The sequence below is a fragment of the Alligator sinensis genome, unplaced genomic scaffold (assembly GCF_000455745.1).
Source record: "Alligator sinensis unplaced genomic scaffold, ASM45574v1 scaffold91_2, whole genome shotgun sequence".
In the NCBI taxonomy this organism is placed as follows: Eukaryota; Metazoa; Chordata; order Crocodylia; family Alligatoridae; genus Alligator; species Alligator sinensis.
The window spans coordinates 769,594-789,798 of record NW_005842529.1 but is presented as its reverse complement, the minus strand read 5'-3'; the positions used below and the strand labels follow the sequence as shown (position 1 = coordinate 789,798).

General features: G+C 40.9%; 1 protein-coding gene across 3 annotated transcripts in view; it reads right to left on the bottom strand.

Annotated features, from left to right (window-relative positions):
- Window positions 1-20,205, bottom strand: part of BORCS5 (BLOC-1 related complex subunit 5) — a 124,863-nt gene that overhangs the window by 27,114 nt on the left and 77,544 nt on the right. Inside the window, exons 3-6 of one of the 3 annotated variants that reach the window (XM_025213463.1) lie at window positions 15,301-15,344; window positions 12,858-13,035; window positions 3,283-3,440; window positions 2,448-2,805 (exon numbers count right to left, since the gene is read on the bottom strand). In XM_025213463.1, coding sequence (XP_025069248.1) covers window positions 2,734-2,805; window positions 3,283-3,440; window positions 12,858-13,035; window positions 15,301-15,344 — 452 coding nt within the window. In that variant the 3' untranslated portion in view covers window positions 2,448-2,733. Of the gene's footprint in view, window positions 1-2,447; window positions 2,806-3,282; window positions 3,441-12,857; window positions 13,036-15,300; window positions 15,345-20,205 lie in introns of those variants that run through there. The other 2 variants (XM_025213462.1, XM_006031792.3) reach the window with 2 other exon arrangements.

Genomic DNA, 20,205 nt, shown 5'->3' with positions numbered 1-20,205 from the left:
ACGAGCCACTTGTAGCTCTGTCCCGTGCTCCACCCTAGCTGGGCAGCACCTGCCCCTGCACCAGCCCCTCTCCCTTGCTCACCATGGGGGCCTCGATCTGGCCTCCCCTCCCGCTTCCCCTCAACAGACTTTCCAGCCAGACGCTGCTCTCCGTGTTGCTGGGCTGCATATCAGCAATTGGATCAGTATTGGTCGGTATGGCTAGTCAACAATCGGCCATCAGTATTGGCCCAAAAAATCTGCGCACCTCTTAGTAGCAAATCAGTCTGGTTTTAAATATGCTAGTCAGTAGTAGGGTTTTAAATAGGGCTTTGAGTTAGCATAGATAAGGCAAGAGTTGCATAAATTTGGATTGTTTTGTTGTACAAAATCCTCTTTAAAAACGCACACACACACACACACACACACACAGATTTATATATATATATGTTGGTGAAAGGATCTGTAACATTTAATACAATATTTTCTTAGTCCATACGCACGCACACACGTGCACGACAGAAGTTGCACTACTTTGATTCTTAGGCCACACACACACACACACACACACACACACACACACACACAGAAGTTGCACTACTTTGAAATTAGTCTTCAGGAAAGTTTAGTTAGATCACTACCAATAAGGCTGAAATAAGCTCAGCTGAAGTTAGCCTGATTTAGAATAGTTGTTCTCAACCTGTGGTCCATGGACCCCTGGGGATCTGAAGACTATGTCTAAGGGGTCCATGAAAGGTGACTAAGATCAATCAAAAGTATGTAAATACCCACATTTACAATTCAAAGGGATCTACACCTCTATTTGAAATTTCAAAAGGGGTCTGCACCTCCTTTCAAAATTTTTGTAGGGGTCCACAAATGAAAAAAAGATTGAAACCACTAGTTTAAAAGCAAACATAAGAGTGTCCACACAGCCTTTTGTACCAGTTTAATTAAAATGAATTTTAAAAAGGGATTTAAACTGAATTGGTAAAACTTCTGTGTAGACAAGTCCCTGAACCTTTTTGTCACACAAAAGTTACCCTACTTCAGTTGTCAATTTTGTACAACTCCTTTAGTGCAAACATGCTTATAGCCTGTAAAAATGCCTCTACAGATACAAACTCACCAATGATTTCCATATTTACTGAAAGACTGGCATCCTTGTATCAAGGGACTGCTGCTGCCACCCTTTGCAGACAAACTGTTCTATATCTCTATCAGAAGCTATACTACTACAACTATGGGTATGTCTTTATGGCCAAACATTTTGTTTTTGTTTTTTTACCTAGACAGACAGCCACCCAAACCAGCATATTATTTATATTCACAAAGTAAACTCATAAATTGATGAGCCAAATGAAGGCATCACAATCATTAAACTGTGATGGTTCTGTCATGTCTCCTACAGAGAGTAAGCCCAACTACAGGAAACAAGACTGTAGCAGAAGCCAATCACACTGTTCCTTTAAATTATGTTGATAATCACACTCTCATGCAAATAGCCAAAAGAATTACCAAATTTATTTGGATAAATGCACTACCCTGTCATTAAGTTGGCAATTAAAATAATTTCTGGATTTATGTGAACTGAGTCACCAACATCTGCAGATTTCTTTACATCTTGTGTAATAGCTGGCTTCAGTTCTTGACGTGCCAAAGCAAAAAGAAGAATTTATGGCTCCCATGTCATTTTGGACTTAGCAAGACAAAGACACAACGGTTCCTCAAAACAGCTCATGAATCATATTATTCAGCTCATCACGTGGGACTTAAACTCTAGGGCGCAATGGAAAAAAGGTCATTGTTTATGGAAAGCAGGTAAAGATTAACCCCAATGCTCTACCCTGTGAGTTTAATGGGTCTCTGCAACGCTTGATAAATACTATATTGGCAAGTGTTCTCCTCTATTCTTCAGGTCAGGACAGGGCTATCGAACTTCTGGGCAGCTGGGGGCAACATGCCACTTGAGTGAGTGAGCGGGCTCCCTACCACCATGTGGGCTACCCAGATGTCCACATCTCCCTTACATCTGGACTTCTCTATAAAGTTTGTTTTAGTGCCCCATGAACTGGGCCATTTTGAAAGTTGAAGTGTAAGGGCATTGGGGAAAAAGAAGATGCATGTGAGAATTTGCCACTCAAAAAAAACAACACAGGAGTGGGAAAATGTGATTTGAGAACTGTACATGCACTGTACATATAAGGCAGCACTTGCTTTTGTGGACCAGCAAGAGCTGTACACCAGAAGCAGAATGTCAGTCCCATGATCTACTCTCATGTAACTGTCTTACACTTCCTTTGTCTATAAATGCAAAAGGTCACCAACTCTTTCAGCAGCAAGAGAAGATTTCATATTTAAGAAAAAAAGAAAAAAAAAGTAGACAGAAGAGACAGTAGAACTAGCATCCAAGATGCTCAGAAATGGATGACAAAAGTTCAGCTCCTAACTATAGCATTTAGGTAAGTAGCCTGATTTTCATGAGAACTGGATAACTATAACTCTCACTGTTGGGAATGGAGCACCCACTTTGAAAATTTCCTCCTCTTATTGGTTCTTGTTCATTTCTACCTTACTCCCCTGTAGAGGTTTCTCATCTCACCTCCTCCAAGGCCTATGCTGCTTTTCACCCCATTTCCCCCCCATACTCAAGCTGCTTGGTTCACTTCTCCACCTGGCGGTTTCATTTCCACAAGTGGCTCTGGTTCCTGAAGATAACTTGTTTTCCATGCTTCTCCTAAAGGGCAAGGACCCTCAGTGGAGGCAACTGGGAATGCTCTTCGAGGTACTTTTGCAGAAATACATGAAAGGAATACTAGCTTCTCCCTGTCACAAGAAAAGGTGAACAAGCGACAAATACAGTTTCCTTTCTTTTTTCTGAATCTTTACAATACCAATCCAAAAAAACAAAGAGTAAGGTAATTCTACTGTTTTAGCTAAAAGGGGTACTTTTAAAAAGCTCCCAGGTCACCTCTTTTATGCTTATTTATGGCACTGATGGTAACAAAGGTATTCCTTCGGTGTAGAAGAGGGAATCATTGGAGATGGCATAAACAGATGTACTGATAATAAATAGCTAGTGGTGCCCACTGTGTAAACCAAGAAAATACTCAATTTACCAACACCTCTCTCTCGCATACCATTTCCCTTTAGTCTCTTATTTTAAACGAATCTTAAGCAATTGTTGCAAGTATTTAAGCTGGTCACATGAGTGGTTAACTTGGTCCATATTCCATGCTCTTTCAATGGACTCATTTTTATCTCTCTCCCTGGCAGAAGACTGCAGCCCTTTATACGGCATACCTCTTTGATTCGTTTCACTAAAGCATTCTGATCAAAAGCAACAGCTTCTGCGCACTGGTGAAGGTGATCCTGGTACCGGAGGCACAGCTGTAGCACTTGCTGAGAGTCCAGTTTCTCCAGTTTGGTACTTGTAGGTGAGGTCTGCCCACTGAGAAGCCCTAGAAGAGATGGGAATAAACTGAATGAATTGGACTGCTAAACAATTGCTCCAAAGCCTGAGAAATACTTGAAGGGCAATCAATTTTAAATTCAAGACTCAAAACTTGACTGTCCTATAACAGTCCTACGAAGATTATAGGAAGGAGGAAAACAAATATCATGAGTGGTAGATGCACTGCATTAGCTATTCTAGATTTATAGAAATATAACATACCCGTCAACTTAAAAACAACAACAATTTCAAATGGAGAATTGTGAGTACATCCAGAAGGAAATGGAAACAATTCCCTGAGAACATCATGCTCATCTGAAACAAAGGAAAGTTCAGATTGAATACTTGCCAACACATGATTTAAAAATCATTTGACAAAAACTGGGAAAAGTCAAATCTATTTTGCCGATCATTGACTGCTACTCCATTCACAATGTCTTACAAAGTAGACAGTTGCCTAGGAAAGCTCATGCCTCTTTGAACCAGTTAGTCTCTAAGGTGCTATACTGCCCTCCCTTCAATCAGAAATGAAGATAAATTTACCAGAACAGAAAACTAACTAGTAAACTAGCTCTACCTAAACAACAGTATTCCCTTACCTTAAGATATACTGTATAAAAAAGATTTCTGACTTGCCAACCTGGTGTCACCACAATTATACTTCCTGGGCCGCTGAAATCAAAACAGGGTAGGCCAGGGACAGAGGAGAAGTAAAAACTTGTTATTAAAATCCAAGTTAACACAATGATAGTCAAAATCTCTAATATTCTGGACAGAACTGCATGGGCTTAAAACCTTGGCTTCAATTATATCAATGGCAAGTCTTCTATTGACTTTGAGAGAGTCACCCTTCACCATACTCTGGCAAAGCACATGCATAACTAAACCTGAAAATAGAATGAAGACTAGCCATGAAACAAAGTACTTTTTAGTGCTTTGCTGGACCTTTTAAACCCAGTCTTCTTGGGATGTTCTTATCATAGACCTGAACTTGTCTTGTTGGGGGTTCACAAAGGAACAAATCATTCTTCCCTATGGAATCAGGTCCTGGCAACAAACGGCTAAATAACTGATGCTATTGACTAATTAATTTTACATTAATTACTACTCTCACACAAGCAGATTAGAGGCTATAAGCTATCTAAGATATTGAAATTTAAAATTAGTTTTGGGTATTTGGGTGAATTTTCAAGCCATCTGTGAGAACTTGTGAAAACAGCCAGGAAAAGGGCTGCAATAAGTTAACATGTTCGTTTAAGGTCCTTAGGCTTATATTATGTATTTAAGAACCTGGGCTCTGGGTTCCATAATGTGAAAAGCAATAAAAAGAAAGTTAAAATATAATAAAAAGACCTCCAATTCACATCCATGAAATCACAGGCTGAAGGGAATTGAGAGGTTAATGGTTCAGATAGATTTTCTTTATAAAATTCACTGGTTGAAATATAATCTAGAAAAAATTTCTGAGGTAACAATAAAAAGAGCAGACTGTAAATCATTTTGAGGATGCTGTTTGTGATGATGTGGGAAGGGAAGTATTTTCTAGCCTTCTGCACTCAAGTTGGGAATGTGTACTATTATAAATAAATTTAACCCAGATCAATCTTCAGACTTTATAAATAAAATTCAGAGAGGTGAGCACAATGTTAAACAGGCAAAGCAGTGACCCATTAGACTATAACTTCAGAATTTCCATCATCAAGAAAGCAATTAGCTGGGTTGTTTTTTTAATCTTGCTAAGTACTGTGCTATAAACAGTAACATTTCATTCATTCACTGCACGTTCTTTTACAGCAAATCAGCAGCCATGCTTCAAGAAAGCAGGTGTTTATGCTAAGTCATCTTTCCACTACATAGAAGACAAATCAACACTAATCTCAGAAGGGGTATGCTAAGAGAGAACAGGGTTTCCAAGACCAACATATCCTAAATAAGACCGGTAATCTGAGTGCCCAATTTTTAGATGACTTAATTTTAGAGGAGAGAGAGGCTTAGGATTTTCTGAGCAATCAAACCCATTTTGAAATCTAAAAAAAAGTAGCTACTATTTAAATCTTTGGCCCAGCTTCTGAACTTCCCACTAAAACGGCCCTGCTTCTAGTACAGAATTTGGATTGAATAAGTTGCAAATGGAAAGCAAACACACGGATTGTATGTTGGCTCCTGAAGAAAGCTGATTGTAAAGCTCCTTTAACAAAATGGTTTCTCCCTATTTGACAATGCCAATTCACTGAAAATGAAGCTTTTTAAGAAGATATTGATTTTGCTTAAATGTTCCTAGGAAAGCTCTCTCAGAACCAAATGGGAAGGGAAGAGACGACATTCTCTGGTTTAGTGGTTCAGGCATTCACATGGGATGCAAGAGTCCAAGGGTAAAATGCCTGAACTGCATCAGCAGAGCAGACACTTGAAGCTAGGTCTTCCACATGTCAGGTGAAACAAGCCCTAACTATTTGGCTATTAGCTGTTCTGGGGTGCAGGAGTCAATATCTGCATTTAAAAAAAATAATAAAGAGCTCAGTTGTGTTTTGATGTGAAAGGAAAAGTTCCAAAACCTCATTTTTTTTTTTCTTCTAAACAGAATTCTTGTTTTCCAGGCAGCCAGCCCTATTCCTCAGTAGGGAAGCACCTGACGAGACAGATGAATACAGCTTGGGACCCGAAGAATATTTGACACTTGAGGTGCTGCAACTAGTTCTGAGATTCAGGAAAGGAGATATGTGGGGAGTATGTCATGGCTAGCTGGAAAGAACAGGGAAAATAGGTTACTGAGAACAGGGAAGCTGGGGGACTGCATGTACCCAAAATATTTTAGCAATGGCTAGTGGTACACATTTCTAGCATTTAAGCTGTACTGTAAAACAGACAAACCATGCTGGAAGCCTGCCATAATAGTAGGAAGAGCCCCTCTCATTCACTCTATGTCCAATCAAACAACGTACCACAGAGGTGATGATCAACTGCCACTAGGCAAACAGATAAAAGATTCATGCTTCAGCTTCTAAATAACACTTAAAAAAGGGGGGGAAAAAAAGAAACCACATGCATTATACTTTCAGAAACATCATATATACACATATACACACATACACATACATATATACACATATACACATACACATACATATATACACATATACACATACACATATACACATACACATACATATATACACATATACACATACACATACATATATACATATATACACATACACATATACACATACACATATACATATATACACATACACATATACACATACACACATACACATACATATATACACATATACACATACACACACATATATACATATACACACACATATATACACACACACACACACACATCATATATATATGATGTTTCTGAAAGTACGATGATATTTATTCATCTATCTACACAGCTAGCTGACCCATAGAATTGACAAAGCTTTCTTTGACTGTTTTTTTGTCAGGGAATATGAACAGATGCATGTTAAAACTATTTCCCTCCTTACTAGTCATCTTCTTGCTGGTTCCAGATTGATTTATATTTCTATCAAAATCACCTTCCACTTAGCAGGAAAACAAACTAGTTTAAAGCCATTTCTGTAACACCAAAATTGACAATAGAGGAATCTTGTCAAGAGACTCCTCCAGCTAACACCAGTACAACATTTGTGTGTGCATGACATATTTGCCAACTACATTCAGATTCAGCCAATTTTATACACAATCCTGAGGAGTCCTGGATCACTTTGTAGGCTGAGAAATAACATGAATTTATATTGCTTTGTTACATTTCACAATAAATCAAGCAGAAATAGCAGATAATTTGCAAAATGAATACATACTTCAATTACTGTCATTTAAATACATCTTCCTTTTATTGTATCACTTATTTTTTTACAGTATAAATATCAAAATGTTCAAAAGGTCTGAACCCAGTGGCGTATCATGCTGGTGTGGTTAAAGCATGCCAGTTTCTGCAGCCAGTGGCCCACAGGGGAGTAGTGTGGCCTGCATCTACTCGTCCTCTACTCAGTCAGAATGAATGAATACTCATTTCCAGCTGGGTCACCCAGGGACACAAAGGTCTATGATTTGTGTTATGCAGTAATTTAGTTTATAAAGGCCAGAGGAGACACATTATCATCTTGTCCAGGGCTGTCCAAGTGGCTGTTCTAGGGGCAGGGCAGGGCAAGGTTGGGTGGCATGGCCTGCAGGGCTAAGGAAGCCCATGGTATGGGGATTCAGAAGGACCGACGGCTGCCACATGATGTGGAAACGCTGCTGTGAACCCACAGAGGCTGCCTACCACATAGTGGGGAGCAAGGGCCCATATGGTGTGGTCTATGCAGCACATGACTCCCAGCCACTCAAACTGGACATCTAATCTATAAATGAGGCCATACTGTCAGTGCTCCATATAACCTCATCTCACTGAATATTGGCAAAGTTCCAGAATACCAGCAAAGTCAATGTAGTGCCAACATTTTAAAAACTGGTAAATGGGATGTCTTGTGTAATTATGGTCACATCATCTTAACATCAAACCTTGAAAAGGGTTGTGGTGAATTATCCATTATATTATCATTCATATGTTATGTAGAGTACCTGAGCCTTGTTATAGGGCCTAAGGCCCAAAAGAACCAATCTAATTGCCTGTCTCAGGCCTGAGGACTTCCTTGAACTAATTCCTGCTCAAACTGGAATCAGTTTTTTAGAAAAGCATCTGAAGTTCATTCTAAAATTCTCCAGTGATGGAGAATCCTCCCTAGTCCTTGGTAAGTTGTTTGCTTGGAGCGAATATTACACCAATGTTCACATTAGCACCTAGTCATTTCATTTACCCTTTTCACATATTGGCCCTATGTTAAACTTCTCCCAAGCTTCTTGAAGTTCCCTGATGTTCAAGAAGTTATTGAAAATTAAATTCAGAAATCTCCCCTGCCAGCTCTTGGATGGAAGTTATCCATATGTACTGATTTAGAAGTTTCTAAACTTAGTGGCTATGGCTAACATCTTCCTGAGTAACTAATGAAATGGTCAGGTTTTTTTATGACCATCCACTGATAATCATATTATGACTTTGTCCCTCACCCACAAAATAAAATTTAAAAAAGCAACCCATATTTGAAAAATTCTATGAGGATGTTGTAACATTGACAACTGCTAATAGTCAACCTAAATCTCCCTTGTAATTTAAGCCCGTTACTTCTTGTCTATACCACATATACAGAACAAATAAGCTTCATCTTTAGAACAATCTTTTTGTATTTGAAAAATATTCCCCAATCCCCCTCAGTTTTCCCCATCTCTAAACTACATAATCCAGGTTCTTCCAATCATATTTTCAAGACCGTTCATCATTTTTATTGCTCTCCACTGGATGTTTTCCAATTTGTCCATGTCTGTCTGGAAATGTGATATCCAAACCTAGGTAAACACTCCAGGTACAGTCCCACCAGTGCTAAGTAGAAATTAAAAATCACTTCCTAGAGCTTGCATATAATACTCCTATTAATGCATCCCAGAATGCTATTACACTTTCTTTTTTTTGGCAACAATATTACACAGTTGACTCGTATTCAACATGTGATCCACTGTAGCAGCCAGATCCTTTTCTGTAACCTGACCAATCACTCCTCATTTTTCACTTTTGCATGATTGTTCCACCTCAAGTGTAACACTCCACACTTGTCCTTACTGAATTCCATTCTGTTTATTCAAACTGTTTTTATTAAGAACATTGTGAATGGTAGTTCTGTCCTCTAAGGTGCCTGCACTCCCACCCAGTGTAGTAATACCTTTGATAAGGTATCATGCAATTGATCACACTACATTGCAGTAACAGCATACTCTCAAATGAGCAAGTCCAATATCACCATCACTACCACCCACTATTGCTGATACTGTCCCAGCTGCTTGCTCTACTGCATGAAGGTCTTAAAATCAGCAGATGTTTAGGATTGACACAAACACAAACGCTCTTCATCTGCTACACAGGTCATTCCTAGTAAGTATCCTTACGAACTGGATATTTTACTAGAAACAAATGTTTTAAAACAACGTTTTGTGGCATGTTCTTTTCTACTGCCAATTAAAGTTGGACTGGTGATATGAAGGAAACTTGCTGCACAAAGCTCAAGAGACAGAAAATTCAAAAGTTACTTAAATGATTGTTATGTTACCCTTTTGAAGTCCACTGTCTCAAGATTTATCAGGACTTGAAAGAAAAGCTGCATCTCACTGACCAGAAAAATTGCAGTAGTACCCACTGTTTGCTGTGGTGGAGATTTTTGGCAACTCTGCCTGGGATTGGCTTGGTGTTACCAAAAAACACAGGACTGTTTGGTCTTTAGAGAATTTAAATTATGGTAGTCTATGATCAGGACTTCTTTGCAAGCTTAGACACAGAATTACGGTACAGCTCAGTTCCCTTAATTAGTACCCATTAGACACAAAAGTAAGGTACAGTTACAATTCCCTTTATCATCATCACCCAGGTCAACAGAGAGACAAGAGACAGATTTACAGCTTGACTTCTTATTGTCACACCCCGGAAGCATAAAACACTTACATCTATCTAGCGCACAGAATGGCAGCAGGTCTTCTTTAATTTGCAGTGTCTTCCAATTTTCTCTCCCATCTATACCTCATATTTAAAGATGGAAAAAAAAACCAAGACCAGAGCAGCCTTTGTAGACCTTTCATCAGCCTATGACTCGGTCTGGATAAAAGATCTGATGCTGAAGCTTGCAAAGATTATACTGTGCCACCAAACACTACGCTTGATATAAAATGCTGAGCAGTAGGTGGCTATGTGTCCAGCTGAGCAATAGAATCAGCTCACCCTGGTTCCTCAGCAATGGAAGGCCACAAGGTTCAGTACTTGCACCAATGCTCTTGAATGTATATGCAAGTGAGATGCCACCAAAAAAATTGTGTAAATTTGTATATACAGGTGACCTTGGTTTGGCAGCGCAAGCAGCCACCTTCAATGACATCAAGTCCACCTTGAATGAGGACCTGAATACCATGGAGGAATATTTAAAAAAATGGATACTCAAGCCAAATCTCCACAAACAAGAATCACTGCATTCCATCTTGATAACAGGAATGCTAAGCATACTCTGAAGGTAATTTTCTGTGGCACCACTGTGCAGCATGACCCCACTCTCTCTTATCTTGGAGTGGGGCTGGACTGCACATTAACCTTCCATGATGGCCTGAAGAAAGTAGCTGCCAAGACAAAGATAGGGGTCAATTTGAAACAGAAATTGGCAAGCACAAGCTGGGGAGCATCAGCATTATGCACATTGGTACCGGCCCATGCATACTCTATAGCCAAGTACTGTGCACCGGGTATGGACCAAAAGTAGTCTACTTGTGAACTGAACTCTGCAATGCGGTGCATCACTGGAACCCATAAGTTGGCCCCAGTACCTTGGCTGCCTGTGCTGTTGCATGTCACACATTCATTTGTCACGAGGCACCAACTCTTCAGGAACTTGAGCAAATTAAAGAAAACAAACATCTTCCCATCTACCAGGACCTCAACAATGCTCTTCACCATCGCCTAAAGGGGCACAAGCCCTTCTGGATCCAGGTGCTTTAACCTTCAATGTGACTTCAATCCTGATGAAGCTTGGAAAAATCAAATGGAGTTCACAGGAAGTCCTGAATAAACATCTTGTGATAGATCCAACACAGGAGGTCCCTGGCTTTGCTTTCCTGCGACGCTTATGGGCAACTCTAAACTGTATCTGCACAGATCATAGGAGATGTGGATACTTGAGGCACAAATGGAAACTTAAACACTCTCCAGTGTGGGACTGGTCACCCAGAACAGACCACGGAACATAACAACTCAATGCCCGATCCACAAATATGAAGGAGGTATCACAGTGATACACTGTTGCTCCTGACGCAACTGTCTGGCTAAACCACCTAAATGTAAAATTATAGTTGCTGTTCTATATCTACATCAGCCATATGAAAGGAGAAGATGATAGATGGTTTGTTTTAATATTCTAATACACCTCATGTGATAGGTTTTACTCAAATTAGTTTCACTGAAACTTTTGGAACTGAACTGAAGCAGTTCTTTTATGGCCTTATGAAAGTTACAGCTAGAAAAAGGATGATTTCGCAGCTCCCTCCTTCACCATGGTGAAATGCTGCTGGTCATCATACTGTTTTCTTTTCAACTTAGTTTATGTTTTTCCATTGGCAAAGTTGCTTTGTTTCTACAACTTATCTAAGAAACTTTAAAAATACATCCAATACATTTGGTTACACCAACTACTACTACTATCTGTGACCTAAAGTTATGATATGATGCAGGTCTGTCTAATTCCCAAGTGGCCAAGGGCCACACAGGCCCCCCACCATGCTACCAGTACCCTGCTAGGGCCCATGGGCTGCATTGCCCTCCCCCCCCCCTCCCCCAAGAGCAGGAAGTAGAAGCCAGAAGAGAAAGGAGAAGCCTGGAGACCCCAGCTCCAGCAGCAGAGGGGGTGGGGGAAGCAGGAACAGGACAGTAGCCCACAGGTTGCAAATCAACTCCTCATGGACTGTGTGCAGCCCCTGGGCCGCAAGTTGCATAGCCCTACTATAATGTATTTGGATCATCTATATCAAGGCCTTCTTTTATAATGTCTTCTTTCAGGCCTTCTGCTGGATGTGTTAATTGCTTTCTTTCCTTTGCTGACAAGGCTAGTCGTTACATCTGCAAAGGTTTGCTCTGTGGTCACTCAGAAACAAGCTTCTGGAACTTCCTGCTTGAGCCACACTGCTGTGATTTAGCACAGGCTCCTTGAGATCATCCAAGACTGGCAAAAAGTGATTCTACATTTCTACCCTACTATATTCAGTGAACAAGAACATGCTGCCATTCAAGAGAATTTTAAGTAGTTACACATAATTCAGTTTTTCTCATCGAGAGATAATAGCATCAAGGTATGACAGCCATTACCTTTAATTAGGATCAGTGCTTTTCAAAAAGCAATTATACAAACCTGGTCTGGCCAATTAGTGATGGCCTTGACCAACACACCTTATTCTTCTTTCCCCGTGTTGATTATAGGTTGAACACTTCAATCTATGCAAGCTTATGCACATAGCATAAGCTTAAATGATGGTTAGTAAATCCATAGTCATCATGGTGTTTCATTTACTGACTACATCCACAGCCTATACTGCAAGTGAATGCAGTAGGGCAGGGTCCAGGGTGATTTGATTCATGCAGCAAGTGTCAGCAGCAGTAGGCTTTCCCCAAATCATGCTCAGAAGAGAAAAATTCATCCCTGGGTAGATGGCCATCATCTGCCCTTAAACGAAATATTTTCAAATGTTCTGCGGTTTGAATGAAATAGTGAAATGGCTGCAGACAAACCGAACAGCCATTGTGTGAGAAAACAGCATATTCCCTTACCGTGACAAGGAATGTAGGCTAGGACACTCTTAGTCCTCCCTATTTGAGACAGATGATCTTGAACTTCCACATGGACAGAAGGAAAACTCATTTTAATCTCATCTTCTAGGTTGCGACTGTTCTGGCAGTGGAGCCCCAGTACTCTTTGGGTCTTATCAATAGTCAGACATTGCAGTATCTGCATTGAACACAAGACCATGTTCCAGTGCAGTATGGGAGCATGTGGTGCTTCAGCACTTGTCTTATACCGCCACACCCACCCACCCGACACATATGACCAACTGGGCTTCATGCCCTGCATTTCAATGGCAGCTCCTGCTCGCCCTGTCTCTTTACCAACTGTGTGAGCCATATGACATGTGTCTACAAACTGGATCTAGCCCATGAACCGTAAGTTTGACACCCCTGGAACAGAAATCTTTATAGGTATCTCTCCCCCCAGTATACACCATGCATCTCTGGCACCTTCTCCAGAAACAAGATTTTAGGGACCACAGAAATGTTGTGTTCTTTAAAAACATAATTCTTCACAACAAGATAACACACACCCTAGATTTCCACTGTAGCACTTGCATTAAGATATCTGTAATTAGTTTTACAGACCAATTTCACTGGCAGTTACCTATACCACTTATCTTTCCCCCTGCCACCTACATGATGGTGTATGCTACAACTTCCCATTTAATCTTGTCTTTTTTTAGGCCCTGATTCTACAAAGTCTCATATATATGACTGACTTAAATTCTAATATAATCTTGTGTTTGCAGCTGGATAATGTATGAGCATGTGTTTTCAGATTCAGGGCCCTTACTTTTAACAATAGGACCCTCTATCACCCTAAGCAGGGGTTGGCATTCTACGGCCTCTGTAGCGATTGAATTGGGCCTCACCCACACTGCAGCCACACCACTGGGAGCAGCCGCAGTGGCGGCAGTGGCTGGGCCCTAGCTCCAGTCTATTTCAGACCCAAGCTGGGTCATTCTTGCCCACTGCTAGAAAACACTGCCAGCCATTGCCTCTAGGCGCTGTTGAGAATTACTGGATTTACTGGAATAGAAGATAACCCTGATTATAAAATGACCCTCTAATAATTAGATCCTATGTATGGAAAATGTATACATTTGTTACAATTTTCCAGGTATAGAATCTAATTATTGGAGGTTTGCCTTGAATTTGTCTCTCTCCTACTGCTAATAACAGGGAAAATAAATCTGCAAGAGTTAGGTAGCCCCTTTGCTCTCTGCTTCCCCCAACCTTTTCGCCTGGCAGCCCCTTCCCCTTGCTGTCAGACGCTGCTGTCCTGGAGCACGCAGAAGTGAGGAGTGAATTTGAAAATAATCATCTTGAAATTAAGTACGGCTATAGCAATTTCTATATAGTACCCATACACTTAGTTCATCCCTAATTGATCGATGTTACCTGTTTTTGGAAACTGCTGCAAATCCAGCTCTACTTCATGGAGGGTGGGGCCACACTAATCTTAGCGCCAGACTGAGAAAGGAGGCAACAGAGGGATTCTAGGTGAACTGTTTGGGGCCCTGTTTAGTGATATTTGCCAGATATTTAAGGCTGGTGAAGAAACAGGAATAATTGGAAATTGGAAATAAAGGTGCAGCTCAGTTGGGGTGCAAAGAGGAAGTAAAAAAAAAAAAAAAAAAAAAGAGTTGACGGTGAGGGGACTTGTGCTTCATGGGTACTACCATAAATCATATTCAGATGGGCTGCACTAACCTATCATTGTAATAGGTTCCCATCAGCATGTTTGCCCAATGTGGGCTACATGTTTTATAGTCATGATCAGGGTTGCTGCATTTAGTTAACTTCATAGCTGGTTTCCATTGCTGAGCACCTGCTGCCTTTGCCAGTAGTTTAATGATACACTCTGTATTTAGTGAGATTTCCTTGTGTGATAAGACGAGGGGCTTTTTCCCACATGCCAATTGGAGGGGAAAAAAAAAATCTCATCTTGTATTCAAGTAAATACAGCACTCTAAAAACTAAAAATATTTTAGTGATGCATTAATGTACAGAACTCAACTCCCACATTTAAGAACTAGAACATCACATTTGGATTGACTGAAATCCCTATCCTAATCCATTAGAGAAGAAAAATAAAACATGAAGAGAAAGCCTTATTGCTTCACAGGCTCTCACTTTGCCACTGTGAAGTCATCATATGTCTCAAGAATATGCAGTCTGTTGAATGAGCTGCACCATTGAAAAGTCACAAGCAGTTGCCAGGAATTTGGCTCAACCAATATGTTGCTTTTGAAGCAACAGGTGAGGAGGTGGGAGGGAACCCACATTCTCTAGGAGAGCACATGGCTGTGTTAAGCCAGCAACAAACAGCTGAGCTCCTGCCAAGTCCAGATTCATGTGGGTTCTCTACTTCTGGGGCACAAAGCAGTTTTTAAACGTGTTTTCTTCCATATATTTGCAGTACCTTACATTCCACTTCCTGCCACAGACCTGAAAAAAAATCCAGCACTGGAAAAAAAAAAAAAAAAAAGTTTGTGAGAACCCCACAGAAACACAGAGATATTCAATCGATACAAAGCCAAAAAGCTGCTTTTACCTGGTAGTCATAGATTCATAGACGTAATCAGAGCATCTTAAAAAAAAAGGTAAAAAATTCAATATAGACCTATCACTGTTATCTGCCTTACAGTAGCATGTAGAAGCTGCAGCCAAGATCATAGAATCATAGAAAATGAGGGTTGGAAGGGACCTGAGGAGGTCACATCTAGTCAAACCCCCTGCTCAAAACAGGACCATCCCAGCTAGATCGTTTCAGGCAGGTCTTTTTCAACCAGGTCTTAAAAACCACCAACGATAGACATCTCAGCACCTCTCTAGGTAATTTGTTCCAGTGCTTCACCACCCTCCTAGTGAGAAAGGTTTTCCTAACATACAACCTAAACTTCCCCTGATGCAAGATCAGATATCCATTTCTCTAAATAACATGCAAATAAATATACCAGGCTGGAGAAAAGAAGTAGCATTTATCCCCATTTTAATGATGGGGATCCAAGGCACAGACCAAACAAGTGACCAATCCAACCTCACAGACGATCAGCTCTAGCAGAAGCAGGAACAGAACTCAGAGTTCAAAATCTCAGGCCAAAGATTTCAATACAGGACTATCTCCCTTCTGTGTCAAGCCCTTAAAAATAAAATCAACTTGCTTGTTTTGTTATTAAGCTATCAGTAGATCCTTGAACACAATTATCTATCACAGACAAGAGAAGAGGGGAAGGGTATTTTATTTGTTTGTTTATTCAATTTATATGCTGCCATTCCCAACAAAGGCTCAGGACAGCTTAGAATAAGACAACAAAATAACTTAGAAACAGGAGAGCACTAATAAAACAAAAGCAAGCAAAAGGGAACTAGAGTAGATATATACACAGATGACTTGTACAAACAGCAGCTACTAGCAGAAGAAAATAAAATGGAGGGCATGCAATAATGCCAGATCTCACAAAATTATCGCAAGAGTTGCAATTTCTAAGTAAAATTAACTCCAACTCACAATAAAGTCCAATTCACAATTTTTTTGTTTTAATGTATTGGTGAACAGTCTAGCACAGGGTGCTCAACCCCAGCCCAACTCACAAATTAAGTCCGATGTATGATAGAACTCTTAAGTCTCAGGACTTTTAATTCTGGCGCGTCTCATGCCCAACCGGGCTGGAACCAGCTGCAAAGTCCCCGGGAGAGCGGGTGGGAGTGGAGCCCACGCAGGGCCCAGCCGCAAGGGGCTGCAAGGAGCCCCACCAGGTCAGTACTGAGCCCAGGGCTGTAACGGACAGGGGAGCTGCTCAGGGCACATGCGAAAGGACCCAGGAGGAAGGAGGGTTAGAACAGAGCATTCATGATTTACATACCAAATCTCTTGATTTTTAAGAGTTTGTCTCTCGATTTTTGACACGGTGGGGTTGGCAATACTGGGCATGTGAAGTCACTAGGGAGGATGGCTGCTTAAAGCCAGAGCACCAGGGGGAATCTGACACAATCCAAAGGCATAGTCTCTGCCTAACACCTTCCAGACTTCAGAAACATCTTCCCTTAAATGTTACAGGGGAGCTGCATGTAAGGAGACTGATATGGGAAGCTCTCTGCCAAACGAGCTCACCAAAAGAAGAAGATGCAAAGTAGTAGGCAGGCCCTGAGGAATCAGATGGGAGCTGAGGCTGGAAATAAAGCAAGACAAAAAAAGCAGAAAACCAAACAAAACCACTTCTATCATCACAGACAACAGGGTGAGTTTGTATCAGAATTCAGATCTCTTAGATCCTTCATAGAACTACAGCTTGATAAAATTGTCAGAGATGGCAGAATTTAGAAGCAGAGTTAAAGATACTGAGAAAAATGTGGATAAAATTTTTTAAAGCTAATAAAGAACTCCAAAATTCATCTAAAGAAAAGGAAAAGGGAAAAGAAAGGAGCTCTCAGAAAAAAACAAGATGTGGAAAACCACGCTCATAGGAAAAATATCAGAATCAAGGAGCTCCCTAATGGAGTGGAGAAAGGAGATCTTACTATCTCCTTAAAAAAAGCACTCCAAATCTTTTTAGAACTGGAGACAAACACACTAATATCCATATACAGAGCAAACAGATCTCACAATGCTTCTCCCAAGGATGCAGATAGATGTAGAGATTTAATTCTCTGAATGTATTACTTCAAACAAAAAGAACAGATGAAAAGAAGGTCTGGAGAGCTTTCTACAGTTAAGTTGGGTGGATTTAAAGTATGGCTTTTCCAAGATATATCATAAATTATATACTCTAAAGAGCAGACAAAAACTGAAAGAGATTACAACCCATTCCAAAGAATCAAAAATAAAACACAGATGAGGTTATCCCTTTAAGCTCCTATTTGGTCAGGAAGGACAACGATACACCTTTAAAGATAAGACTGAACCAGTCAATCTTCTCTGCAGATTAAAACTAGGAGACAGCACCAAAGCACAAGCAGCTTCAGACAGATGCTGAAACACAAAACAGAAACAAAACAGAGCAGCAAATAGTCAACAAAAGAAGAAAAAAAAAAAGACTTTGAAGACAGAAAGACAATAAATCTAAATGGGGAGTTTTAAAGCTACTGATTTACAAGAAGACCTGTGTGAAAATTAATAAGAAGAATTTATTTTCTAAATGCAAGTAAATCCTGGTTACATTGGAACACGACCTGAAGTAATTTGGGAGGAGAAACACGCATGAGGTTTGAAATGTTAAAGGGAGCACCTAATTAAAAAGACCAGGGAAGGGAGAGAAGGGGAGACATAAATGCAGTTTGAAATGGCGTGTTCTCTGGAGTAGTGACTGGCTGTCATGTAGCTTCCTTTCTCTGCTGGAGCTAATCGTTTAAGTCCATAAAATAACATCATGATTTCACCCAAAACGGCAAATGGGACTTCCAAGGCGTTTAATCACATTGGAAAAGTCAGTTCGGTTACTGACTTGACTGGGAGCAACAGTGAATTTTCACACTTTAGGGATGGAGGGGAGGAAGGGCACCTGAGCAGGGACTGTTTGGGGACATGGGGAGAAGGGAGGAAGAGGCTGGGAGAAAATAAAGCTCTGGTAATATTTTGGTGGTTAAAGTTAAAGGTGTTGTTTGTCTTTATGCAATGGGATGGCTGGGGAATGCTGGGAAGGGGGAGTTAAAAACAAAAAATGCCTTAAAACCAAAAAAAAAAAAACTCTCTCAGAAAAAGAACTTAATCTTACAAACAGAATTTAAACACAGATACAGTGGCAACTAATCAAGTAAAAGCTACAGAGACAGCAGGTAGCAGTCCACTATTCTTGTGATGTTGAATAAACTCAACCATTACACTACAAAAAGTGTCTTTCGCAATAATATTAAATGGAGGAAGGCAGGACTGGGGTGAATGGGTTGGGAGTGAGGGGCAGCAGCAGGGCTGGGGGACCTGTGACTTGCCAGTAAAGGGGCAACAGAATGGGCAGGGACAGGGGCAGGGCCATGTAAACACTTCTTTGAAATCCCTCATTCATGACGGGCAATTGGCTAGTAAATACATAAAGGGCAAGTGACTCCACTCTGCCAATTTACCCTCCACGAAAATTGAACAAGAAGAGTTGCAGTTATCATAGCAAAGCACATATCTTTTCAGCTAAAGGAAAAATGTATGGATAGCAAATGTATGCTTGTTAAGGGAACTATTGGTGGTAGAATGTTAGCTTTAAGGAACATCTATGTAGCTAATAAAGACCAAATGTCTACCTTTATCATTATTCAACAGCACACAAACTATATACATGCATATATATGATCCTGATTTCCTAATAAGTACTTAAAATACTATACCAGCACAACAAGGTGGAATTGTTTGGTCAGAACACAGACCAGTAGTTATTTATCTGAGACACTGGGAGAATAAACCCAAAACGAAAACTTGGCAATTGACTATCCCATTTTTGTATAACTAAGATAGAGTCCAAACTATTAAAGAGGAAATCAAGGTGTATTTCACCGAGAATAAGATAAATCAAATTTAAAAGAATCTTTTATGGGATGTTCTCAAGGGCGTCATCAGAAGGCATTCTAATAAGTAAAGAAAGACTAGAATAGAGGAAGTGCAAAATCTGACTAGGGAAGTAGAAAGGCCTTTAAAAAAAAAAAATACACCAGATTAATTGTTATACACATTCTACACACAAGTTAGGTTTGTTACAAACTGAAAGCAAGCGGAAAGCAGTTAGATATACAAAACAGCTATATTATGAAAACAGAAACAAAAGTGTTAGACCAGTGGTGCTTAATCTTTTTGCAGCTTTGGCCAGACAAGTGGCATAGCTTCCTGCAAGCTGAGATCGAGGGTCCTGCACCACCTCTGCCCAGCCCCAGTGTGCAGGGCCCCAGGCCAAGAGGATGCCCAAGAACCTGTGAAGAACCTGCAGGCCAGATGACATGGCACTGGCTACCTTATGTAGGGGGTAGGGAAGGCTGGAGGAGGGGGGACGGGACCATGGGGGGGACCCCAGCTGGTCCGCCCACTCCCCCAGCCCCCTGAACGCTGCCCAGCCACCGCCTGCCCAACGAGCCCCCACCCATCATTGCCCCACCCAGGCCCTTCCCCCACTCACTCCTCCAGCCCCCTGATCACTGCTCTCCCACTGCTGCCGCCCCCCCCACCCCTGCCGATTGCTACCCTGCCCAGCCCCAGCGTCCCGGCACTTTAAAAATAAATAAATAAAAAAGGCCCCATGCTCACTGGCTGCTGCAGCAGATGTTGGGGAATCTGGGGGCTTGTGGCAGAGCCCCCCATGCAGCACAGGTCAGTGGGAGGCAGCAGGGATCACACCCCCCCCACCCACCC